Source organism: Chlamydotis macqueenii, chromosome 12, assembly GCF_036417535.1.
Source record: "Chlamydotis macqueenii isolate bChlMac1 chromosome 12, bChlMac1.mat, whole genome shotgun sequence".
Classification (NCBI taxonomy): domain Eukaryota; kingdom Metazoa; phylum Chordata; class Aves; order Otidiformes; family Otididae; genus Chlamydotis; species Chlamydotis macqueenii.
In genome coordinates, this window is record NC_141567.1 from 14,545,220 (window position 1) to 14,571,107 (window position 25,888).

At 50.0% G+C, this 25,888-nt stretch overlaps 1 protein-coding gene and 6 non-coding genes across 7 annotated transcripts; 3 read left to right on the forward strand and 4 right to left on the reverse strand.

Moving 5' to 3' along the window:
- Positions 1-571: 571 nt before the first annotated feature.
- TRNAQ-CUG (transfer RNA glutamine (anticodon CUG)) lies at positions 572-643 on the reverse strand. Its single transcript has one exon. It is a non-coding gene; the product is annotated as a tRNA-Gln (tRNA).
- Positions 644-4,050: 3,407 nt separating this feature from the next.
- Positions 4,051-4,132, reverse strand: TRNAS-AGA (transfer RNA serine (anticodon AGA)). Its single transcript has one exon. It is a non-coding gene; the product is annotated as a tRNA-Ser (tRNA).
- A 664-nt stretch (positions 4,133-4,796) lies between these two features.
- Positions 4,797-4,878, forward strand: TRNAS-AGA (transfer RNA serine (anticodon AGA)). Its single transcript has one exon. It is a non-coding gene; the product is annotated as a tRNA-Ser (tRNA).
- Positions 4,879-5,667: 789 nt separating this feature from the next.
- TRNAM-CAU (transfer RNA methionine (anticodon CAU)) lies at positions 5,668-5,739 on the forward strand. The gene has a single exon. It is a non-coding gene; the product is annotated as a tRNA-Met (tRNA).
- Positions 5,740-13,104: 7,365 nt separating this feature from the next.
- Positions 13,105-13,176, reverse strand: TRNAQ-CUG (transfer RNA glutamine (anticodon CUG)). Its single transcript has one exon. It is a non-coding gene; the product is annotated as a tRNA-Gln (tRNA).
- Positions 13,177-18,310: 5,134 nt separating this feature from the next.
- TRNAG-UCC (transfer RNA glycine (anticodon UCC)) lies at positions 18,311-18,382 on the reverse strand. Its single transcript has one exon. It is a non-coding gene; the product is annotated as a tRNA-Gly (tRNA).
- A 5,911-nt stretch (positions 18,383-24,293) lies between these two features.
- On the forward strand, positions 24,294-25,271 carry LOC104475921 (olfactory receptor 6B1). The gene has a single exon (XM_010115520.1). The coding sequence runs from the start codon at positions 24,294-24,296 to the stop codon at positions 25,269-25,271; it is 978 nt and encodes a 325-aa protein (XP_010113822.1).
- Positions 25,272-25,888: the final 617 nt, after the last annotated feature.

A 25,888-nucleotide genomic window follows, 5' to 3' on the forward strand; every position in this document is an offset into this window, starting at 1 on the left:
TGTGAGTGTGTTGAGCACCTGCAGAAGCAGGTGGGGTGGTGCAAGTTGCAGGGTTGAGGGGAGGAGATGTGTGGAGAAGGGCAAAGCAAGGGCGTTGTGTTTCTGCAGCCAGGCGCAGTGTCCGTGAGTTTTCCACACACTGTAAACCTGTTTTACTATAGGGGTTGTGAAACCTGGAAAATAATTGCCTGGAGAGGTGTTAGAGTCTCAGTCTTCGGAGATGTCCAGCATCCAGCCAGACAAGGCCCTGTACAGCCTCCTCTACTTGAGCCTGCTTTGAGGCAGGCCTGGAATGTATGATCTCCACCTCAGCTGTTGTGTGATTCTCTGAGCCCCTGCTGGATTCCCTTGATGAGGAGCAGGTTTCAAGCACAAAAGAGCAGGGGCCAGAATTCAGGATATCTGCAGAGATTTGGTGGGCAGAGGGCAGGAGAAGGGGCACTCATGTCAGTGCAAGGGGCTGGGAGCACAGGGAAGGAAGGAAGACTAGAGGGAATGAAACAACTGATCAAACAGCAAACTCTTAAGGTTCGTGTATGCTGAGAAAAGCCCTGAGGGAGACAAAAGGGTAAGGTCCCACTGAGATTTGAACTCAGATCGCTGGATTCAGAGTCCAGAGTGCTTACCATTACACCATGGGACCTATTGAGTGTTTAGGATCTTCCTCTTTCATTCCAGCTGAGCCATATATCCCAGCTGAGCCCAGTAGTGAGTGTATCTTGTTGGCCATGACCAAGTACAGCCTTCCTTCAGTGCCATCACGTTACAGGCAGCAATAAATCTCAAAGATGCTGGAAGCCCTGCTAGGCTAAGTCCTCCATGCCCAGACATTTGCCTGCTTCCTCCATGGCCTTTCTGAAGGTTCTGGCTTTGCAAATGAGCCCAGGAGGGTTGCTGTTCTCCCCTGAAATTTGAAAGACCTTCCTGAGGTTTTTCTGGCTGATGGTAGGCCTTGGTAAACCAGAGAATGTCTTAGTCATGTGCCTCTGGCCTTGTAGGCTACTACGAGCCCAGTTGGGCTGAGGTATAAGTCAAACAGATCTGGCCCACAAAGGAGACAAGGTCATTCCCTGATCCTGCACTCCTGAGGTCTTTCTGGCTGAAAGAGAGAAAGACACATCTCTGTAGTTTATGGAGCAGAGGGCAGGGGAGTTCCCTGATGATGAACCAGAGGGAAAAGTTGCCCCAGTTTCCAAAAAAGGGGAAGGAAGACTATCTGGGGAACCCAGAAGAGGTGATGATGAACTGAGAAATATTCAGTGGAGGATCCCTAGGACAGTCAGGGGCCAGGGGCTCTGGCCCTGTCACGAGGGGCTGAGGAGCCAAGGCTTGCTTAGCTGAGAGTAGAAAATGCTTTGTGGGGATCTAATGGGAGCCTCCCAGTGCCTACAAGGAGATTACTGCGACAGCCGGAGGATGAGAGCCATTGGTCAGAAACTGCACAGGCAGTTTGTGCCTGGCCACACAAACAAAATGACCACCCTGAGGGTGCCAAGCACGGGAAGAGGGGTGCAGAGAGGCTGCGAAATAAATGTTTGTCCTGAAGGTATTTTATACCCCTAAAGGCCAAATCAGTGATCAGCTGGTGTGAGGCTGCTTGACGCAAGAGGACGCACTGTCTGCCTCCCTGACATGGCCTCCAAGCAGAGGGGCTGTTGTAGGGTAAAGTGTAAAGAGGGAGAGCTGATTTTGTGGGTGAATTTTGAAGGATGTGCAGAGATGCACATTTGAGGCAAGAAGCACACAGAATGTGAGTTTTGTAGGGGAGACTGGAAGAATGAGGGTGTGGGACCTGTAGCAACACCTCATCCACAGCCTGGAGAACAGAGTATGTAGAGTAAGACCCTCCCGCCAGGAAGGTGGTGGGAAGGAAGGGAGGAAGAGGAGCCTGTCAGGAGTGGGACTTGAACCCATGCCTGTCACAGAGACTGCAACCTGAATGCAGCGCCTTAGACCACTGGCCATCCTGACCTGGGGATGGAGCTGGTGCTGCCTGTGCTGCTTCTCCTCCTGCGACAGCCAAAGGCAGCCCAGTTCATCCAGCCTCCTCCTGGCACTGCTGCAGTGGGACCTGCCTCGGGCCAGCACCCTTGCTCTGCTCCCACCTAGACCTGCTCACACGCACTTCACACCACACAAAACAAGAGAACTCAGGAGAGGGGCAGCACAGTTCCAACGCGTCTTGCAAAGATCCTTCACAGGAGCAACCAGAGGAACCACCAGTAAATATGGCTCTGCACATGCCAACAAGCTCCTTGAGAGGGTGGGCTCCAGGCACACATCTGCTTTTCGCAGGACTTCCTCCATTCCCTCCAGAGTCTCAGGAAATGGCAAGACCAATAACATGGCCTGCAATCCTGCCACGTGGACGGTTTGTGGGGCAACAAGGGTGCTTCCTTCTTCCCTGCTCGGGGCTGGAAAGGCTGAGCAGGGCTGGGCCCGAAGCCAGGGAGTCACTGTGTGGGCAAGGGGCTGGAGAGTCACGGCAAAAGGAGAGCAGATCCACCAAGTGCTGAGCAATGGCTCAGCTCCAGTTCCTGTAGGGGAAAGGATGGCTTACTGCCCATGGTGCCAGGGAAGGAGGGCAGAGCTCCCTCTGGGATTTATTGCTTTGTGGAAGGAGGTAGGCAGCAAGGAGGTTCAGGAGGTCACTAGTGCAAACAGCTGCTCCAAGCAGGGCTAGCCACAAAGCTGCAGTCAGCTGCTCCATGCCTGAGTCCCAGTGACACTTGAGTGTGATACCCAGGCACGGAGAATTGGAAAGCGCTGAGGGAAGGTTTGGTTTTGAGGAGCAGAAGCAAGGCGGTGTGGAGAGGAGCTGAAGAAAAGCTTGTCTGCGTTGGCCAGGAATGCGAACCTGGGTCAACTGCTTGGACAGCAGCTATGCTCACCACTATACCACCAAGGCACCCTGTGCTTTGGTCCTTCCTGCTGCTGCACTTCCTGGGCTGCATGGACACTTCCTTCCAGCTCCCTGCACATGGACATGACCTCAGCCTCTGAAGCTGCCTGTCTTCTCATGCCAGTCTCACCTGTTCCCTAGGGAACATCAAGATGCACAAGCCACAAACTGAGGGCTGAGGGAACAGGAGGCACACAGCCAGGGGTGCACAGAGACCTAGATCACTGCGGGGGAAAGCTTGCTGGCATGAGGCAGCAGGTGCCAGCAGCAGGGCAAGAAAAGGCAACTAGCAGAGGATGGTTTCAATACAGCAACCTCTGGGTTATGGGCCCAGCACGCCTCCGCTGCGCCACTCTGCTCTGCACAATGTCTATCCAAACACCTCCCCCAGCTCAGATTCACCCTCCCTCACATTCACACCACCACTGCTTCTGCCCACCCCGCCGCCCCTTCCTCTACCCTCTGCCCTCACACGCACAACAAAAATCTCTCCCTGGAAACCTCACGGACACTGCGCCTGGACGCAGAAACACAACGCCCTTGCTTTGCCCTTCTCCACACATCTCCTCCCCTCAACCCTGCATGGACACTTGCTCTCTCACCACCCCACCTGCCTCTGCAGGTGCTCAACACACTCACACCCATGGGGCAACCATGTGGCTCTGCAGCCCACACAGCACCTGCTCTCCAGACACATCATCAGGGCTGCAACCCTGCCTGCAAACCCACCTCCCAGGGCTTGCAGCACGCTGCTGGGCTGCAAGGGCCTTGCCCTGCCCGTGCTGGGCTCTGCTCCCCACAGCTCCCAGCTTCTCTGTGCTCCTGCTGCTGCCCTGCCCGTGCTGCTGGGGCTGTTCTGCTTGGCATGTCAGGGGAGATCAGCCTCTTCACTTCTGCTCAACAACCAACAACACAGGAGCTCTTTTCATGGCCCATACTCAGCACTAGTCCTTTCTCTTCCCCCCACTTGCTCAATTTGGGGATAAGAACAAGAAATCCCGTTCATTTCAGAGGGAGGTGGTGGGGCCAGGACAAGTGCTGGAGGCCAGGGGGTTTTGCTGTCTCCCTGGGCAGCAGGCAGAGTGTGGAGCTGAGGGGCACAGCTGCAGCGTGGTCAGTTGCAGGCCACCCAAAAGAGGAGTGCGCCCCGTAGTTGGCAGGATTCGAACCTGCGCGGGGAAACTCCAATGGATTTCTAGTCCATCGCCTTCACCACTCGGCCACAACTACCTGCTCCAGCCCTCTCTGCCCTGCCATCACCTGCCCTGTGCAAGGACACCTGGCTCCCAGGGAGCTCCAGGGCACTGCTCTTGGTGGTTTGGGATTGCCACTGATTCACCAAAATGGGAAAAGCGCTTTGTGTGCAGCTTGTCTTTGGGAAATGGGCCATATTCTGTGCCACCCTGAACCCTCCAGATGTGTTTCTTTTATGTCTGTTGCATGTAATTTCATTTTCCTCTTCTTCTTAAAGACTTTCTTTTGCCACCCTTGCTCTGCCTGCAGAGAGGCCCTGCCAGATGTACCACCTCCATACAGACTCATTAATGACATTTTCCTGCCTCAGAGCCAAAAAGGAACTGGAGCTGCATTCAGAGGTGATGGAAATGATCGATCTTGCAGGTGTTTCGGTATTTTGGTCCATGCTCAGGCATTGGACACTGCTTACCAGCGTTAGAATAGACATATGAGGACATAGCTATTCCCCCATAAAAGCACTCCAGTCTCCCTCCCTTGGGCTTCTCAAGGTCCCTGGAAGCCTGTCAGGAGGCAGCTGTCATGGTGAGTGCAAGTCCCAAATGCAGGGCTTGGAGTGAAGCATTGCCCTGGAGCTCCCTGGGAGCCACGTGTCCTTGCACAGGGCAGGTGATGAGCAGGGCAGAGAGGGCTGGAGCAGGTAGTTGTGGCCGAGTGGTGAAGGCGATGGACTAGAAATCCATTGGGGTTTCCCCGCGCAGGTTCGAATCCTGCCAACTACGGGGCGCACTCCTCTTTTGGGTGGCCTGCAACTGACCACGCTGCAGCTGTGCCCCTCAGCTCCACACTCTGCCTGCTGCCCAGGGAGACAGCAAAACCCCCTGGCCTCCAGCACTTGTCCTGGCCCCACCACCTCCCTCTGAAATGAACGGGATTTCTTGCTCTTATCCCCAAATTGAGCAAGTGCGGGGAAGAGAAAGGACCAGTGCTGAGTATGGGCCATGAAAAGAGCTCCTGTGTTGTTGGTTGTTGAGCAGAAGTGAAGAGGCTGATCTCCCCTGACATGCCAAGTAGAACAGGCCCAGCAGCACAGGCAGGGCAGCGGCAGGAGCACAGAGAAGCTGGGAGCTGTGGGGAGCAGAGCCCAGCACGGGCAGGGCAAGGCCCTTGCAGCCCAGCAGCGTGCTGCAAGCCCTGGGAGGTGGGTTTGCAGGCAGGGTTGCAGCCCTGATGATGTGTCTGGAGAGCAGGTGCTGTGTGGGCTGCAGAGCCACATGGCTGCCCCATGGGTGTGGGTGTGTTGAGCACCTGCAGAGGCAGGTGGGGTGGTGAGAGAGCAAGTGTCCATGCAGGGTTGAGGGGAGGAGATGTGTGGAGAAGGGCAAAGCAAGGGCGTTGTGTTTCTGCGTCCAGGCGCAGTGTCCGTGACGTTTCCAGGGAGAGATTTTTGTTGTGCGTGTGAGGGCAGAGGGTAGAGGAAGCGGCAGCGGGGTGGGCAGAAGCGGTGGTGGTGTGAGTGTGAGGGAGGGTGAGTCCAGGCTGGGGGAGGTGTTTGGATAGACATTGTGCAGAGCAGAGTGGCGCAGCGGAAGCGTGCTGGGCCCATAACCCAGAGGTTGATGGATCGAAACCATCCTCTGCTAGTTGCCTTTTCTTGCCCTGCTGCTGGCACCTGCTGCCTCATGCCAGCAAGTTTTCCCCTGCAGTGATCTAGGTCTCTGTGAACAGGCCTCCTGTTCCCTCAGCCCTCAGTTTGTGGCTTGTGCATCTTGATGTTCCCTAGGGAACAGGTGAGACTGGCATGAGAAGACAGGCAGCTTCAGAGGCTGAGGTCATGTCCATGTGCAGGGAGCTGGAAGGAGTCAACTTTCCAAGCAGTTGACCCGGGTTCGATTCCTGGCCAACGCAGACAAGCTTTTCTTCAGCTCATCTCCACACTGCCTTGCCTCTGCTGCTCCAAATCTAAGATTCCCTCACCAGTCTCCGCTCCCATGGCCCGGGCCACCCTCTCCCCTTGACTGCTCCCCTGCAGCCCTGCCTCAGGGCCAGGCCTCTGGGCACCTGCTAGCCCAACAGACACATGCCTGGCTTTTCGCAAGACCCTGCTAGGCAAAAGCACACTGCAGGGGCTGCTTTGCACCATTCAACCATTCTCAGGGTGTCTTGAAGCACTGGAGCAGGTGCCCAGAGACCTTTAGGATTCTCTGTGCCTGGGTATCACAGTCAACTGCCAGTGGGGCTCCGGCATGGAGCAGCCTGCTCCAGCTTTGGGGCTAGCCCTGCTTGGAGGAGGCCTTTGGAAATGAAACCCTGGCTCCAGGATTCCTTACTCCTTCTGTTGGCAGCCTCTCCTGCTCAAAAGAACGCCGTAGATTTTTGGTGTGTTGAACCTCCGCCCTCAACTGACAGTGGGCTCAGGGCAGAAGCCAGAGCCTTGCCTTGCAGAGCAGATGGCTGAGGGAGGAGGAGAAAAACCATCCCGAGTCTGCAGCTATGCTGCACAAAGTCTTTAATGAGAAGGTGCAAATGCAATGACATAGAACAGAGAAAAAGAATCACATCTGCAGGATTCAGGGAGGCCCAGAGACTGATCCATTTCCCAGGGACAAGCTCCACACAAAGCGCTTGCCTTTTCCCATACTGCTCTCCCTGGTGGCAATCCCAGACCAACAAGAACAGTCCCTAACTCCAGCACCCTCCCCTCATCAGCAGGAGATTCAGCAAAGCAGAAGACAAGAAGTCCTTTCCTGAGGAGCTCAGAGCAAAGCAGAGCCAGAGGAGGCACAGCGAGATCTGCCGTGCAGAGAGGAGCAGTGGGCACAGGACCTTCCTGTCGGGTGGGATGAGGACACCAGCCTGTCTGGAAGCCCTGGCCACGTTCCTGCTCCTGCAGCATCCCTGTGAGATGATCTGCCAGCTTCAGCAGTTCAGAGTGCAGCGGGGAGGACGCAGACACAGTCCTGATCCCCCCAGACCAAGGGAGCCCCCAGAAGAGATGGGAACCCCCCCAGAACTGAGGGAGCTCCCAACAGCAGCTGACAGAGAGGATCCCACGGCTGTGCTCTGAGGGAAAGAGGTGAGGATGGGCCCCGGCAGGGTCACCACCACCGGGGAGGCCTCGATGAACACCGCTGAGTCAGCGCAGCGGGCGACACAGGGCTCACTGCAGCTGCTGGCAAGTGGGGTTGGGCCAGAGGTGCCACAGGTCTGTGGGACACAGGGTCTGAAGCAAGACATCTCTGCGTGAGGGAGGCAAAGCTGAAACACAGAGCAGGTATGGAGCATGAACCTCAATATCAGTTTGTCTTTCTTTTCCTCTGCTGTCTCCTTGGACACGCTTTGTTTTTAAAACACAGGCTGTGCCTGCAGCTCCCGTGGCCCTCATCGTACCCTCTGAGTTGCATGGCACAGGAAGACTAACCCACTTTTAGGACAGGACCCAGCCCAGTGAGTTTTAAGCACCTGTGGGTAGACTGTTCATGCCACCTCAAACATTGCTGCAATGAAGAAGGCACTGCATAAGCATAGCCATTTGGTTAAAGACCTTCTGCTAAAGGCAGAAATTCTCTTGGGCAGACCTCCCTGCAGCTCAGCCCCACTGATCCATATCTGCTTAGAACTAACCCCCGTTTTCCCAGCTCTCCCCAGCCAGCCTCATCCCATCAAAAGAGAAACGAGGACACAACTCTGGAATATTTCCATTGCAGGACCAAGCTGAGACAGCCCAAGTATCAACTGCAGTACCACCATGACAGCAGTTCAGCCCACAGAGAGATGGAGCGCACTCAGACTCACCTCGTTCCTCAAGGAAAGGGAGGCAGGAGAGGAAGATGCAGAGCCTGGAGCAGCGCAGGCTTTTATGCTGCATCCCAGAGCCCTGGGGGGCCACGAGCATTCCTTGTTCATGAAGCATCTAAACACCTAGGAGCTGCCATTTGCCAAGACCTGGTGATTAAGCTCTTGTCTCTTTCACCTGAAATGTTTTACTCCCTGTATGTATAATTTTACTCACTGTATGGACAACACAGAAGTACCAGCCTAGTGTACAAGGAGGTTTTAAGTGGGTTTGAGTCACATGGATTGCCTTTGTCTCTTTTCCCTCTTCATGGTGAGCATGGCCACCTGTCACAGTCAAATGCAGCTATGAGGGACACCTCAAGTCAACTCTCAAGTGCTGTCAGCATAGGCAATCAGGCAAACCCCAAGAGACGTGTCTCCAATGGGTCATTGTAGGCACTCAAGAGACTGTGGGTAGGCACAGACAGATCATCGAGACTGCATTTTCACACATGCAAGAAGAGACACATCTCACCATCTATATGGCAAAGCTGAACGGCAAGGAAAGTCCATGGTGTGCTGGAGAGAAAACCTCTTTGGGCAGGAGTGACAGACAAAAGGACCTTGCTTATGCTCAGCAGGCTCTACCAGAGCCTGGTTTTGTGATCAAAGAAATGCCTGTTTTCTTCCCTGAAAGAGAACTACCTCCCAATTGACCCGTTTTGCTCAGCAAGATCATCCCAGAGGCCAGAAGCCTGGATGGCCTGCTTTTGAGGAGAGACTCAGGGCAGGGAGACAAAAGCTCACAGCTCTTTTTTTCTGGGTCAGGGATGGGGTGGCCCATTCCACACATGTAAATCTACAGAGGGACACTGGATCAGTGTCTCAAAGCATCTGGGAGTCATCGTGATGTGGAAGAGTTGGGAAAAACCCTGAACTCTAGGCAAACATGAGTCATTGTACTGCTGTGGACTTCAGTGGACATGGTGGCCCAGCCTCAGGCGTGCCATGGATACCAGAGCTCGGAGTCCCAAAGTGCCGCTTTCCTCAAGGTCATTTCCACATGATTTAGCACCATTCCTGGAACAACTGGTGCTTCTATGCAATCCCCTCTCTTTGCTGCCTTCCAAGGCATTGCCTTTTGGTGGCTGCTCTAGGGCTCATGTGACTCAGAGTACCCCAGAATAATGAAGGTTGGAATGGACCTCTGCAGGTCCTCTGGGACCATTCACTGCTCCAAGCAGATCAAGCTTCCCCAATACCTCAGGATGCTCTTGTCGTCGTCCTCTTGACTTCTGAACACAGCCACTGTCAGAGAGCTCACTGTCTCTTGAGCAGCTCTTCCAGGGCTGCACTGAGACACTGTCACTTCTTTTCCCACAAAGACACCTGGCATGAGCCTTCTTGCAACTTGTTAGTGTTGCCTCTTACCCTTTTGCAGTGCACCTCTCAGGAGAGTCTGGCTCCAGCCTTTCCATAACCTCCTGTAGCTGGTGGGAGGCAGCAGTTCCATCCTCTGTTCCCTACCATGTTCAACTCTGCAAGGCTGCACAAACCTCCATCCCACAGAGGGTTTAGTGCAGCCCTGGAAGAGCTGCACAAAAGACACTGACCTCTCTGTTAGCTGAAATGTTCAGAAGTCAAGGGGACAAGGCCCAGAGCTTCCTGAGGTAACTGGGAAGGTTGGTCTGCTCAGAGCAGGAGGACATCCCAGAGCATCTCCAGAAGTTCTTTATAACCGTCATTATTCTGGAGTGCATGTAGTAATGCGAGCCCTTGAGCAGTCACCAAAGAGCAATGCCTTGGAAGGAAGGAGTAGCAAGAGATTACACAGAAGTATCAGTTGTTTCAGGAATCATTGCTGCACTGTGTGGAAATGCCCTTGAAGAAAACAGACAAAGCTATGAGAGCTGGTGTCCCTGGCATGCCTGAGGCTGTGGCACCATGTCCACAGCAGGGTGACTCATGTTTGCCTGGAGTTCAGGGTTTTTCCCAACTCTTCCACATCACAATGAGTCCCAGGTGCTCTGGGAGAGTGATTCCGTGTCCCTTTGAAATCTGAAATGCATGGAATGGACCACACCATCCCTGACCCAGTAAAGAAAGGCATGACCTTTTGGCTCCCTGCCCTCTGCCTCTCCTCAAACGCAGCCCATACAGGCCTTTGGTCTCTGGGATGAAGTTGGTGAGCAAAAGAGGTCTGAGTTCCTTTGTGGGAACCACACAGGCATCCCTTTGATGTCCCCTCCATGCTTTGATTTATTTGCTTACAACAGGTTCTCCACTTTACAAGCAGAGACCAGAGCCCTGAGTGGAAGAATCGTGAAGGCTTGCTGGAATTTTCAAGGCACGTGGCTATGGTGATCCCAGGGAGTGATCAGTTGGGTGATACTTGTTGTACTCTCTGACATACTCTTCATCATTATGAATCTGCCTTCATTCCCTGCCTTCACAGAAAAAAAAGAGGCTGTGGCAGAGCCTCATGAGCATAAGCAAGGTCCTCCTGGCCCTCACTCCGGCCTTCAAGGGGCCTCCTGCAAGCCCACAATGGTTGTTCCTTGCTGTTGAGCTTTCCCACATTGCTGCAGAGGCACGTCTCTTCTCCAACCATCTCCTGTGAGCCTGCGATGACTCGCTGGGAGAGAGATGTCTCTTAGTGTGAGGCCATGCACAGAAAGCACTTGAGAGCTGACTTGAGGTGTCCCTCATCGCTGAATTTCACCATGACTGGGAGCCAGGGTCAATGTGAAGGCGATGATGAAACTAACATGATCCATGTGATGGAAAGCAAATAGATCTAGGCAGCCATGGACACAAATTAATTCTATTGATGATAGATGGTATGCACCAGGAGTAAAACATTTCAGGTGAAAGAGGCAAGAGCTTAATCACCAGGTCTCAGTAAGTGGCAACTCCTAGGTGTTTAGATGCTTCATGAGCAAGGAATGTTTGAGGTGCCCCAGGGCTCTGGGATGCAGCATAAAAGCCTGCGCTGCTCCAGGCTCTGCATCCTCCTCTCCTGTCTCCCTTTCCTTGTGGAACGAGGTGAGTCTGAGTGCGCTCCATCTCTCTGTGGGCTGAACTGCTGTCATGGTGGTACTGCAGTTGATACTTGGGCTGTCTCAGCTTGGTCCTGCAATAGGACAGCTTAAGGGCTCTGACCGCTTTCTTTTTTGCAGAGGTGACTGGGGAGAGCAGGGAAGATGGAGGATGGTTGAAGCAGAAGGGGCTCAGTGGGGCTCAGCTGCAGGGAGATCTGCCCAACAGAATTCCTACCTTAGGCAGATGGTCTATAACAAAATGGTCAAGTGCACCCAGTGCCTTCTTCAAGGCAGGAATGTTTGTCCTGGATGTGGAGTATGATCACTCTTTCCACAGGTGCTTTAAACCCACAGGGTTTGGTCTGTCCCAAAAGTGCGTTACTCTTCCTGTGCTGTGCAACTCGGAGGGCACACTGAGATCCATGGGAGCTGCATGCACAGGGTGTGTTTTTCCAAGCTGGCTTCTGAGACACCTGTTCAACCCAGCCTATGTGTGTCGGGATCATTGCATCAGTCTTCATTCATACTATTGCACTGGGAAATGCAGGAGGAGGTCGTGAGGGAACCAGCAGCCAGTCAGGCAGATCTTTGCTCCTCGTCACTCAAATCCAGCCTTAAAGTGAGATGCAACGCCTGTTCTGCATGTTAGCAAGATCAGCAGCTGGCCGTTTTGTGGACATAAATCTAGAAATGGAGATGGAGGGCAGCAAGGTGTATCTGCAGAGACAGTTGTGGAAAAGAAAGACAGTCTGACATGGGAATGTGTGTTTCCTATCTGCTCTGTGTTTCAGCTTTGCCTCCCTCACGCAGAGATGTCTTGCTTCAGACCCTGTGTCCCACAGACCTGTGGCACCTCTGGCCCAACCCCACTTGCCAGCAGCTGCAGTGAGCCCTGTGTCGCCCGCTGCGCTGACTCAGCGGTGTTCATCGAGGCCTCCCCGGTGGTGGTGACCCTGCCAGGGCCCATCCTCACCTCTTTCCCTCAGAGCACAGCCGTGGGATCCTCTCTGTCAGCTGCTGTTGGGAGCTCCCTCAGTTCTGGGGGGGTTCCCATCTCTTCTGGGGGCTCCCTTGGTCTGGGGGGATCAGGGCTGTGTCTGCGTCCTCCCCGCTGCACTCTGAACTGCTGAAGCTGGCAGATCATCTCCTTTGGAGCAGGAAGGAGGACAGGGATACTGCAGGAGCAGGGACGTGGCCAGGGCTTCCAGACAGGCCGGGGGTCCTCATCCCACCCGACAGGAGGGACCTGTGCCCACTGCTCCTCTCTGCACGGCAGATCTCGCTGTGCCTCCTCTGGCTCTGCTTTGCTCTGAGCTCCTCAGGAAAGGACTTTTTGTCTTCTGCTTTGCTGAATCTCCTGCTGATGAGGGGAGGGTGCTGGAGTTAGGGACTGTTCTTGTTGGTCTGGGATTGCCAAGAGGGAGAGCAGTATGGCAAAAGGCAAGCACTTTGTGTGGAGCTTGTCCTTGAGAAATGGATCATTCTCTGGGCCTCCCTGAACCCTCCAGATGTGTTTCTTTTATGTCTGTTCTGTACTACTGTATTTACTCCTTCTTATTAAAGACTTTGTGCAGCATAGCTGGAGACTCAGGATGTTTTTTCTCCTTCTCCTTCAGTTAACCACCTGCTCTGCAAGGAAGAGGGACATTCAGCCCTCTCCCGTGCCATCAATTAGAACCTCAAATGGAACATTGCTGTTGTGGGTGGAGCTCCCTGAAGTGATATTAGACAATCAAAATAAACAAGCAAGCAAAGAAAGAAAAGCCTCTCAGAACCTGAGAGAGCAAGATGCAATGGACAGACATGGAGATACAAGTAACGCCAAACACAAGAACCCTGTGAGGGTAGTCAAAATGGGAAGTAGTTTCCCAGGGAAACTAGATTTTCCATCTTTGGAGATTTCCAACATCCAACCAGAGAAGGCTATTGAAAAACCTCCTCTACTTTGCCCTGCTTTGAGCCAGGCTTGGACTATGTGATCTCCACCTCAGCTGTTGTGTGATTCTCTGAGCCACTGCTGGACCCCCTCAGCCAGGAGAGGGAAGGAGAAGGGGCACTCCTGTCAGTCCCAGAGTTGGGAACACAGGAAAGTAAGGAAGATCCAAGTGCATTAAATAAGTGACACAAGAGCGAGGCAAAGGGATAAGGTGTGAGTATGCTGAGGAAAGTCCTGAGAGAGCCAAAAGGTGAAGGTCCCACTGCGACTTGAACTCAGATCACTGGATTCAGAGTCCAGAGTGCTCACCATTACACCATGGGACCTCCTAGACACCTACTGTCTTTGCCTGTAGCCACTCTCACCAAGCCATATGCTCCTAGCTGGGTCCTGGCAGTGTCTACATGCAACACAGTGCACCACAGGAAAATTAAGTTATGGAGAGACACCTGGAGGTCCTTTGAGCCAATCCACTGCTTTGACAGACAAAACTTCCCTAGTACCTCAGCAGCCTCAGCAGGTAACTCCAGGCCCCTTGACTTCTGAACACTGCCACTGTCAGAGAGCTCACTGTCTCTTGAGCAGCTCTTCCAGGGCTGCACTGCGACCCTGTCACTTCTTTTCCCACAAAGACACCTGGCATGAGCCTTCTTGCAACTTGTGAGTGTTGCCTCTTACCCTTTTGCAGTGCACCTCTGTCGTGGTTTTGTTAGTGAGGGGGGGCCTAAGGTGGTAGTCCTAAGGTGGACTCTCCTCTCAGGAGAGTCTGGCTCCAGCCTTTCCATAACCTCCTGTAGCCGGTGGGAGGCAGCCGTTTCATCCCCCCATCCCTCCCTACCTTGCTCATCTCAGTGAGATTGTGCAAACCTAGTGCCCTCATCCTCACCCCATACGTCCTGTGCTCCATCTCTTTCATTGTGCCTGGTCCTCTGCCAGTACCTCTCTCTGTGAGAGATTATCACCAGCTCTCTTGTCCCTAGGGACTCAAAATAAGGAACACCAATCCAGATGTGGCCTCTGCAGTGCCAAGGGAAGGGCAACAATCCCTCTCCTCTGCTTTCATGAAACAGCTTCAGTTGGAAAGGACCTTTCGACATGATGGACTCCAACCATGTATCCACCAAATAGGAACACTTTCACCTGAGCAGGGCCTTGAGGCCTGGTCCCCACCCTACCAGCCAGGGAGTCTCACAGCTGAGCCTCCCAGGCCCACAATTAGACCACCAGCAGATGGTACTGAGGGTGCTAGCAGTGGTGAGAAGATCCCAGAGTTATGAGGTAATGACTGGAGGTGGATGGGAAGTAAATATCAGGATTAGGAGTGGAAGCTCTGGAATTTGCAGTGAAAGCTGAGCTGGAATAGACTCACTCCTCTTCCTCCCAGCCCTTCTGGCCAGAAGGGGCTTCTAGTCACTGGCGTGTAAGTGAAATGCAGAGCAGGTGGCATTCCATGCACGCATCTAGATCTTGTGCTCTCCATGGTGCCACGGAGCACACTAAGAACTCATTCATATCTAATCTAGAACTAGGTGGTTTTTAATAGTGGACACTGAACTACACACATGCAACTGACTTCCAACTGTGTTTTCTGTGACTGTATCGTTCTTTGCAGCTGTTCTCATTTTAAATAAAACCCTTTGATTCACCCCATGCAAATAATAATTAGAGCCTCAGACGTAATGTTCCTTTTTTGTGTTTTTCGGTGGGTGGAGATTATCCATAGGGGACAGGGCTGTTTTGCAAAGGTTTCCTGCTCATGAGACAATCTCAAGGCACTGTCCTAGGGAAAATACTCTGTGCAGTAAAGGGGTGACAATAAATGTATTTATTCGTGCCTTCCTTGTTAATTGGGTTGAATAAAAGTTTTCATATGGTCTGTGTTACAACACATCAGGAACAACCACTTTTCTCTCTTATTCTAAGCTCGGTGGTTTTGTCCCACTTTTAAAACCCATCTAATTCTAGGTGCCATGAAAGACACCTCAAGCCAGCTCTCAAGTGTTTTCAGTCTAGGGAATCAGGCTAATCCTGAAAGATGTCTCTCCCTGCAAATCATTGCAGGCACACAGGAGGTGATGAAGAGACTCGCTCCTCCAGGCATGTGGCAAAACCCAGTAGTAAGGAGCAACCATTGTCGGCCGGGGGAAGCACCTTGCAGGTAGGACTGACAGCCACAAGGACCTTGCTTATGCTTATCAGGCTCTGTCACATCCTACTTTTTCTGCACATGAGCCCAGGGAATGAAGGCAGATTCATAATAATGAAGAGTAGAAAAGATCGTCAAGCAGATCTCTTTCACGTGACCTCTCCATGGAATCTCCATTGCCATGTCTCTTGATGACTTGATCGGGTCCTCACACTTCTTCCAACCAGAGATGTGGACTCAGCTTGGGAAGTGGAAGTTTACTGGAAACAAGCAGATTGAGGCGTAGGAGGGTGATCAAAGAGATGCCCACATCCTTCTCTGAAACAGAGTCACACGCAAATTGACCTGCTTTGCTGAGCAAGCTCATCCCAGAGGCCAAAGGCCTGGATAGCCTGCTTTTGAGGACAGGATCTGGGCAGGGAGACAAAAGGTCATAGCTCTCTTTCCTGGGTCAGGGATGGGGTGGCCAATTCCATGCATTTCAAATTATAAAGGGACATTGGTTCAGTTGCCCAGAGCACCTGGGAGTCATAGTGATGTGGGAGAGCTGGGAAAAACCCTGAACTCCAGGCAAACATGAGTCACCCTGCTGTGGACATGGTGCCACAGCCTCAGGCATGCAAGGGATACCAGAGCTCACAGCCTCATTCCTCTAAAAGTGCCACTTACCTCTCAGCTGTTTCCATACATTTTAGGACCACTCCTGAAACAACTGATACTTCTGTGCAATCTGGTGCCATTGCTGCCTTCCAAGGTGTTGCCTTTTGGTGGCTGATCAAGGGCCCGTGAGACTCAGTGCACTCAGAATAATTGTTGGAAGGGACCACTGGAAGTCCTTTGCTCCAATCATAGAATCATAGAATAGTTAGAGTTGGAAGGGACCTTTAAAGGTCATCTAGTCCAACAGCTCTGTAAGGAGCAGGGACATCTCCAGCCAGATCAGGTTGCTCAGAGTCCTGTCCACCTGACCTTGAATGTTTCCAGGGATGGGACATCCACCACCTCTCTGGGCAACCTGTTCCAGTGCTCCACCATCCTCATTGTAAAAAATAGCATAGCAGTTAGTCCCTTGCCTTTCACATCAGCTACGAGTGCCTTCCCTTGCCCCTGCTGTGCTGTGCTCCCATGTAGCTCCTGGCTTGTCCTGCTTTTGGTGCAGCCCTGTCCTAGCTGCTCCCTGACAGTTGAGAACTGCCCTCTCCACCACACAGCGCACCAGAGAGCCAGAGAAATGCCTTCTCTTTGTGTCTGGAGCCATGCCTGTCCTGCCCAACACTACTGGAGTGGAGGTGGCTTCCAATCCCCACTGGGCAGGGCTGGCCCAGCCCAACTGGATGCTCACCAGGCTGGGAGATGTTCTAGGAAGGCTCTGAGCTGGCTGAGCTGGTAGGTCCTGTTGGCGAGGACAAGGCATGAAGTGGTAGTGCTGAGGCCTGCATCTTTGTGCTCTGTCTTCTGGTTCCCTCTCCCTTCCACAGGCCAGAGCATGCAGCAAACAGACAGAGGAGATAAAAGCTTGCCTGCTTCTCCACACCAATCTGACTTTGTAAGACCTGAATTGAGGGTAATTTTGTGAGTGCTGGCACAGTCTCTAATCCATGAGGTGTCTTCTCTTCTTTGTTAGCAATGAGGGCCATGTTTTCCAAGCCATCTTTGGACATGAGGTGCTGTAGTTTCAGGTGTAGAGAAGACGGCTGGTATGTGCTGCTTGGGATGTATGGTAAGGTCAGACTCTTAAGTTCTGCTTAACACCAACAAAACTGGACTTCTTACTGGCTCTTTCTCTTCCCTCAACCTGCCTACTTTGTAAACTGGGAGAAGAATTCCCCATCCATGCAGGCATTTCTAGATGGAGGAAAGAACAAGTGCGGTACACAAGGGGGTTTAGTTGTGTCTCTGGGTGCCCTGTCCAGCTGGAGGGACTGTGTCTGTGGAGCTGAGGGGCACAGCTGCAGTGTGGTCAGTTGCAGGCGGCCCAAAAGAGGAGTGCGCCCCATAGTTGGCAGTGTTCGAGCCTGCGTGGGGAAACCCCAATGGATTTCTAGTCCATAACTACCTGCTGTAGCCCTCTCTGCCTTGCTCATCACCTCCCCTATGCAATGACACCCAGTGAAATCCTGGGAGTTTCAGGGCTAGGTAATTGCCATCAAGACCAGTCATGAGCATGACAGGCACCTGTACCAGCTTTACAGGGTCCTTGAGAGGCCTAAACCCAGGAGCTACAGCTGCAGACCCGAGTGCCTTGTCCTCAGCTGGGCATGTGGCTTATCCTGCTATGGGGGGATGCTTTCACTCCCCAGATGGTCTTTACTGGTTCCAGGGAAGAAGGGAAGGCAGTTGTGTGGAGACATCTACAGATGGTGGTGGTTGTGGGGTGGGATATTAGATCCCACTTTACTTCTCAAATTGATCTAAGGGGAGCTTCAAGCCTGCTGTGAGCGCTGGGGTGGGAACACTCCTGCAGGGAAGATGGTGACTTCCCAGCATCACTTCCAGCCTCTTTGGGACCTAGAGTGGCGTCAGCCCTTGAACAAAGACCACGACTGCCATGTGTTTCTTGCGGTGTAGCAGGAATGCTTTGCAAGAGTGAGAGAGATCTATGGAAAGGGCAAGGTGGAGCCTGGCTGACAAAAACTGTGGAGGAGCTAAGTGAGAATAAGTGGGAGGTATAGATGACTTAGAGACAGGAGAGAGTTTGTTTTGGAAGAACAGGTATTGCTAAACCTTTTTGCTAATACTGGTAAGCATTGTCCAATGCCTGAGCATGGACCAAAATACAAAACAATCTGCAAAACTGATAATTGCCATCACTAAATTAAAGTCCCGCTTTTTGGACCAACCGAGGCCAGTGGGTTTATAGCACCTGTGGAAAGTCTGATCGTACGCCGTGTCCAGAACAAACATTGCTGAACACAGACATTGTACATACCAGCATCCCCTCTGAAGGGGGTGAAAGCCCACCTTTGAGCAGCCAGCACTGGAGAGATGGAAAATACATGGGAGAATGGAGAGAAAATTCACTCCAGTGAGCCTTTACTTTTTCTTGGACCCAGCAGCAGGGCTGAGGCTTTCCCCGCCTTTCAGCTCCGGGAGCAGACAGAGATGCCTCAGTTGGGGGGCACGCAGGTGTTGCCAGAGGCTGTGTGGAACCAGGGCTGCTGTGGGCACTGGGAGGAGCAGAGCTGACTGCCAAGCAGCTACCATGTGCTTGTTTCTTGCTGGTGGGGGCTGTACTTGCTGAGAGATGCTGAGCCAGCAGGTTTGGAGCAGGCAAGGTAGGGCACTCTGCAGCCCAACTAAAAAAACCACATGCCTGCGTTGGCCGGGAATCGAACCCGGGTCAACTGCTTGGAAGGCAGCTATGCTCACCACTATACCACCAACGCTGCTTGTGAATCATTTGGTCCTGCTCCTCCACTTCACGGACTCTCCACCTCCTGCTTTTCAACACATTAGTTGGCCTCCTTCCAGACTCTTGATACAAGCCAGGATGCTTTTGGCTTTCTTGGCCACCTGGGCACACTGCTGGCTCATATTCAGCTGGCTATTGGCCAACACCCCCACGGTCATTTCCACCAGCCAGCTTCCCAGCCACTCTTCCCCAAGTCTGTAGCGTTACTTGGAGTGGTTGTGATCTGAGTGCAGGACACAGCACTTGGCCTTGTTGAACTTCATACGCTTGGTCTCAGCCCACCAATCCAGCCTGTGCAGATCCCTCTATAGAGCCTTCCCACCCTCAAGCAGATCAACACTCCCACCCAATTCTTACCCAGGCTCAAATTCAGTCCTGCACACTAGACTCTTCTGCCCATCTACCCAGCACAGGGGGGACACATTTTCCCTCTGCTCTTTCTGACCTTTTTTTTTCCTTCCTCCTCTCTCTGTCTGGCATTTTCTACCCTTCCTGGATTATGGTTTCATAGAGGCCACAAACTTTGCTGGTGGCTCAGCTGTGCCCTGCAGTGCATCTGCTGTGGAGATGGAACCGGCTGCGTCTGGCACAGGGCAGCCCCTCAGCTCTTGTCACAGAGGCCACCCTGCAGCACCCCCTCTCCCCTCACTGCCAACACCAAACCACATACGGCCAGCACAGCGCCCATTGGCAATACCTGCTGGGCCCTGCTCCTGGCCGTGGGCACGGCAGCAAACAGACTGGGATGGAGAAAATCCCCAGATGATCAAGTTGATCACATTGGTATTTCCCAAACTGGTACCAACCTTGTTCTCATCCCCACCTGCAGACTCCTGGAGGTCCTTGCTTGCGTCTGGGAAGTTGGGATTGAGCTGGCTGCTGGGAAGGGAGAGACAGCAGTGTCCCCAGGACAGCCAGTGCCTTGCGGTGAGAGCTCTGCCAGCTGCTCCACACACCCGTCTGCCTTGCTGATGGGCACTCCATGGGTGCCGGCTCCTAAGGAAGCAAAGGAGAAAGTGGCAGCGGCAGAGCTGCAGCCACTGATGTCCAGAGAGGTGAAGTGTGGCTTAAAACTTGCTGAAAGATGAGAGGGAGAGGCAGTGCCTGCTGCGGCTGGATGGAGGGGGGAAAGGAGAAAAGGCAAGTAGCAGACAAGGGTTTTGATCCATCGATTTCTGGGTTATGGGCCCAGCACACTTCCGCTGCGCCACTCTCCTCCACACAACACTTCCCCCACCACCTCCCCCAGCCCAGACTCACCCTCTCTCACACTCACACCATCACCATTTCTGCCCCCCCTGCCACCCCTTCCTCCTGCCTGTGCTCTGCACATACTTTTCCTTTTCCTGAACAGCTCAAGCCCTCTGCATTAACTTTCTACCAGCTTTTGCACCCTCGCCTGGGACAGCTGGCTTCCCCCAAACTCCACGGTGTGGGTCACTTTGGAAGTGAGACTCTGTTATTTCACTTGATCCCCCTCTGGACCCTCTTGTGGGGTCAGTGTGGTTTGTCCTCCCAGTTCTGAGGTGGCTGGATCCCCTTCTGAGATCGGTTTGTCCTACCCTCTGTGACAGTTCACCCTGCTCTGGGATTGGTGTAATGCTCTTGGTACCGTGTAGGTGTATATAAGTGATCTATCATAAGTATATATGCTGTTATATTACTGATAAGTTTGCTTTGCTAGCAATAAGTTGGTCGCAACCTGTAATTATATATATACATTTGTAGCTGGTATTATTGACTGTCACTCTTACTGACTGTTGCTATTGTGTATTGCCGTTATTATTGATTGCTGCTGTATTATTGATTGCTGATAATAGTTTGCAATAGCTTGAGATACTTTGCTTTACTAGTCATAGCTATACTTGCTAGTAGTGATTTTTGTGGTATTTGTGGTAATCTGCAATAAAGTAGAGAAAATTTGAGGATAAAGCCTCCATGTCCTTGTGTACTATGGAATCCTACAAACATCACAATCTGTACACAACCACAGGCCTGCTAACCCTTTAGGTATGGTGACATGGACAGATCAATGACACCTACAGCTTTGGTCAGCTAAACTGTACCCAGAACTGCATTCATCATGTTAGAAGATCTTTATTCTGCATGCTGCAGATTCAGGCACTGGAGTCTCCTTCTACAGGATCTAGCTTCCTCCCATCTTTGTTCCTCCTCCTTATCTTTTTTATTAGATACAAGAAAAAAAGCAATAGCAAGCGTTGAAGTTTCTACTGGCACCTATCCTGCTCCTGCCCCATGCACAAAATCTATGACAAGCACATGTAAAGCCCTTGTCATCTATCTGCAACTCAGATATTTGATCACAGTTTTAGAGATTTTGTTTTCCAGCTCAGTGCTGAAACAACTGGGCCACAGAACTCTTAGAATTATCTAGTAACATGAGAGCAGTGTTTGACATGGGCAGGGAGAAAAAAATAAAGTCAGCCCTGCAGCCATCTATCGAGAGACAGGATCCTTCGGGGAATGGCCTGAAGGCTTCCTGACAAGGTCTCAAAGGCCTATGTGTAGAAATATGCTCCTGCGTGCAAGAGGCAGTCACAGCCTGCTCTAAGCTTTCATAGATTCACTGAAGTCTCTGGATTCACGGCTACTGAAAGACACTTGTGATTTCTTCTCCATACATGACTTCAGGGATAAAAATGAAACACAAAAATCTGGAGAAGCCTCATAAGATGGAACGAATGTGTAGCTGAATATCTTGATTTCATGTGACGAGGCTCCAATTTTGATCTCCTTCAGCCTTGCTTGTGAACTTCCTCAACTCTCAGTCTTGTAAGTTCTTACACCCAGTGTCCATTATTTTATTTTGGAGAGATGCATTGCACGTGTTCTTACCAGATATAAATGAGGAGAGAGGTTGAATTGGTGGTTATCTTTACAGAAAGATGCTAAATCCTCTTTCATTATTTTTTTCTGTATGTGTAAATTACATTTTTATAATCTTAAGGGTTGTAAGAAACCTCAGGAGGTCTCTCGTACAAGCTCTTGCTCAACGTAGAATCAGCTATGAGGTCAGATCAGGTGTCTCAGAGCTTTACTCTCTCAAGTCTTGAAAATCTCCCAGTTTTTCCTGCAGAGCTACTCCTCAGTCCACCAGTCCCAGGGTTATATTGCTGCAAGGTCTTCTTTATTCCTAGAGGTGGGACTTTGTATTTATCTTTCTTGAATTTCGTGGGTTTCCTCTTGGCTTGTTCTTCTGGTATGTCCGGGTCCCTCTGGATGACATCCTTGCCCATGAGCATATCAACTGGTCCCCTGGAAGTGGAGTCACCTGAAGATTTGACAAAAATGTACCTTCTTGGTGAAGACTGAGACAGGGGGAATTAAGCATCTCTTCTTTACCTGTATCTGCTGTCACTTACTCATCTGTGTTGTTCAGCAACAGGGCCCCATTTTCCTTGTTCAACCTTGGACTCCTAATGTAGCAGTAGAAGCTCTTCATGTTGCCTTTGAAGTCTTTTGCTGGTCTGAACTCTAGCTGAGCTTTGGCTTTCCTAACTCCGTGCCTATGTCCCTGGAAAGTGCTTCTAAATCCCTGCTTTGTAGTTTCTAAATCCCTGGTTTGTTTCCATCTCCTGTATAGTGCCTTTTTGAGTTGGAGCTCCATTATGTGTTCCCTGTTTAGCTTCTTTCCTGAATATACCAAAGTCTGCTGCCCTGAGTCTAGGGTCTGTACTATGCTGTCACTTTTTATTTCCTCTCAGGATCTTGAACTCCACTGTTTCATAGTTCCATACAGCCAATGTTTCCTTTGTTTTTGTAATGAAGTTGTTGACACTTTATAGTCTGTCACATTAAAAAGTGACTTAGGAAAAGGTGCATATGTTTTTTAATACTATATCCTGGAGATCTGAAGGGGTGGTTCTCTTTTCTTACAGTTGGAAATTATACTATTTAGAAATGTTTAAAAGTTAGATTGCAAGACCTATTTTTAAGAATTGCAGGGAATGACAGATAAATAGGAGGGAGAGATACAGAAGGCACAAGAAAGAGAGAAGTAATGTGAGAGCATAGAGAAGAGCGAGAAGTGGCAGGAGCAGAGATTACAACAAAAAGACAGAAACAGAATATTGTTTTGATTCATTTAGTCTCATTACTAATCTTTCTCAAAAAAAAAAGTTATTTTAGCACTTACTTTGATGTGATTATTCAGATTGTATATTGTCTAAGATAACAGCAGTTCATAACAATATTGCCCTAAGCGAAGGAGCAAGGGTGGAATTTAGGTGTCCACACGAGAACCACTACATCTGAGCCAATGCTCAAGATGCCCTTTGTCATCAGCAGATGCCATCTCCTAGTATGTGATAGGTCTGTCCTTATCTAGACACTTGTATTAGGAGGAGATGACTCTCCCACTGGTAGTGCCTAGTTCCCTCCACAGATTATAGAGGAGGGGTAAAGTGCTAGTTTGGAGTTAGATGCCTAGAACCTGGATGTCTACATTAGAGTTGAGTCAGAGTGTGTAGGGAGCAGTGCATGCAACACCTGGTAACATCAAGATCAGGAGCCTATTGTCTGTTTTTTAAGAACAAACAGTAAACTTTGGTTTGGGCAGCCTAACTTCAGGTAGGTAATATTTGTGCCTAAATGAAGTTTCAGATACAAAGGTTAGCCTGTGACAGTTGTGATTATCATCTTAAAAATAAGTGGGGGGAAAAAGAAAAAAAAAACAAACTCGCAAACAGGACTCTTAAATTAAGCAACAAAATACAAGGCTAACATAAACATCAACAGTAGTAGAAAATCTATTCCTTTAACCTCTCACCATAGCAAAATCTTAGAAAGTGCTGGTCATTGAGCTAGATGTACAGATCTTATTGTAGTTAAATGAGAGTAAGTTATCAAGGACAGGATCCTTCTTTTTTAGCATCTGGTGTCTCACATCTAGGCAGTTCAGTATTCTGTGATTAATGTTGGGCACCTTTTAATAACGAGTCATCCCATCTGCAGACAGATGTGTGAACTAGCTGGAAGAAAACACACCAAGCAAGGGTTTGCTTCTGGATAATTTAAGGAAAATCCTGGATTTAATCTAGGATGTAGTCATGTTAGCTGGCATGTAAACCCAGTTCATGGACTTCACAAATATTTAAGTGATGTTTTATAAAGGAATGTTGAAGAAGTCAGCCACCTGTGGTCTATATCCAGGAACTAGAATTTCCGTGTCATTATTGAGTTTTTTCTTCTAAAGCTGAAAGAAAATCATTTTAATTTCTCATTTTCCTAGGAAAAAAAATCAAAAAATATAGTTTTAAAATTATAACAATGTACCCATTCTTGTAAATTTTCCCATTTCAAGAAAATGGTACATTCCATGTGCAAACTGTTTCAACAGGCAAAAATTGTCATAGAGGATGATCAGCTCTTTTGTACCCATAACTTCAGGATCCCAGTTCTGAGACACCTGAATCCAAAAGGCTAGATGCTTGGTTTATCTAGCTCCCATTAATGCCTTTGAAAAACTGAACAAATATTTAGTGAACAGCTAGAATGAAGATGAACATAAGAACTGGGGATGGGATTCATCAGAATGTATGGTAAATAGCTTCTACTTGAATGCTTATTCCTGTACTAGTCATCTACGTTTCTCTTGTTATTATTGGACCTGCACTCTTGATGCTGTGTATGTCATCTTAAGGTAGGTGTCAATAGGTCAGATGAACTGCCTGTTTCTTTCCATTGACTGAAAAGGGAAGCTACAAGGTAAGCATCTAAAGCTTAGTCAGACAAATCCTATCTAGGGATTGGAATTTTTGCTTAACTTTTAACTGTCCCATATTCTGCTTTCTTTTTTTTTTTTTTTTTTTTTTTTTTTTGTTGTCTATGATTAATCTCCAAGGCTCAGCTCTGCACTTCTCTGCATGGAGGAGAAGAATTCCACTCAGGTCCACATGTTTCTCTTGCTAGGATTCCCAGCCCTAGCGAATTTGCGGGTATTGTTCTCCATAGTATTTCTACTGACCTACATTTTAACTGTTCTGGAGAATGTAGTCATCATCGCCCTGATCAAGACAAACTGTGAGCTCTACAAACCCATGTATTTTTTCCTTGGTCACCTCTCCTTCATTGACATTTGGTACATCTCAGTCACTATCCCTAAATTCTTGGCCAATTTCATTGCTGAAGATGGGAGCATTTCCTTTGTGGGATGCATGACCCAACTATTTTTCTTCAGCGCCTTCATATGCACTGAGTGTGTCCTTCTCTCTGCAATGGCATATGATCGCTTTGTGGCCATCTGTCAACCACTGCGCTATCCAGTCATGATGACATACCAAATATGCATATACCTGGTAGTTGTCTCCTGGTTCAGTGGGTTCACTGTGGCTTTGATCAAGATCTCCTTTATCTCTCAGTTGAAGTTTTGTGGTCACCATGTTATCAACCATTTTTTCTGTGATATTAGCCCTGTGCTGAACCTCGCCTGCACTGATATGTCACTGGCAGAGATGGTGGACTTTGTGTTGGCCTTATTCATACTGCTTGTTCCCCTCTTCATCACTATTGTCTCCTACCTATTAATTATCATGACAATCCTGCACATCCCCAATACCCACAGTAAGAAGAAAGCCTTCTCCACGTGTTCTTCCCACCTAACTGTGGTCACCATTTTCTTCTCAGCAGCCCTCTTCATATATGCCCGGCCCAAGAAGATTGACCCTTTTGACTTGAATAAGCTTGTGTCAGCTGTGTATACTATTGTCACTCCTGTCCTAAACCCCTTCATTTACTGTCTGAGGAACCAGGAAGTTAAAAGAGCGCTGAAAAAAGCTCTCTGTGACAGAACTGGTATCTCTAAGGTCTCCAGATGCATCCCTTCTGCTCAAATGCAAGGATAACCTATGGTAAACTGGAACTAATAAGAACATCACAAGGATATCTGGCTAATGATTGTTCAAAACAGACACAGACAGTGATCAGAGGAACAATAACAAGGTAGAGAATGCCGAGAGCCTGATCCATCTGAACCAATTATCCATAAGACCATGAAAGGTGAATGACTGAGCCACTGTAACTAGAACAGAAACCTACTAGGGTGATTCAACAAACTAAACTCTCCCAAGGTCTATGCAAACTAAAAGGGACTATTGCATAAAGCTAGTATAAAATCTACTGTAACAAGTCTGGAGTGTACGGAAAATTTGAGATTAGACAAAAGAATTGGAGATGTTACAGTTTTTTTAGAAAAAAGGCCAAAGAAAGGTAAAGAAAGATATCAAGTATAGGAAAGTGAAGAGAAGAGGAGATAAAAGGGACAGTTCATGCATAAGCAGACTATTGGGCAATACACTTGTCTGGCCAACCACTGCACCTGATTATCACAATCTGTCTCACATTTTTATTAAACTATGTCCTGCCTCAAGATTTTCCCTTTTATGTGTGCATGTGCATATGAGTGAGTAATTTGGTAATGAGCACAAAGCTACTGAGTAGGACAAGAGGCCTGAAAGCCAGA

Excerpts from the sequence above, each read along its gene's own strand:
- LOC104475921 (XM_010115520.1), top strand. The coding sequence starts at position 24,294 with ATGGAGGAGAAGAATTCCACTCAGGTCCACATGTTTCTCTTGCTAGGA.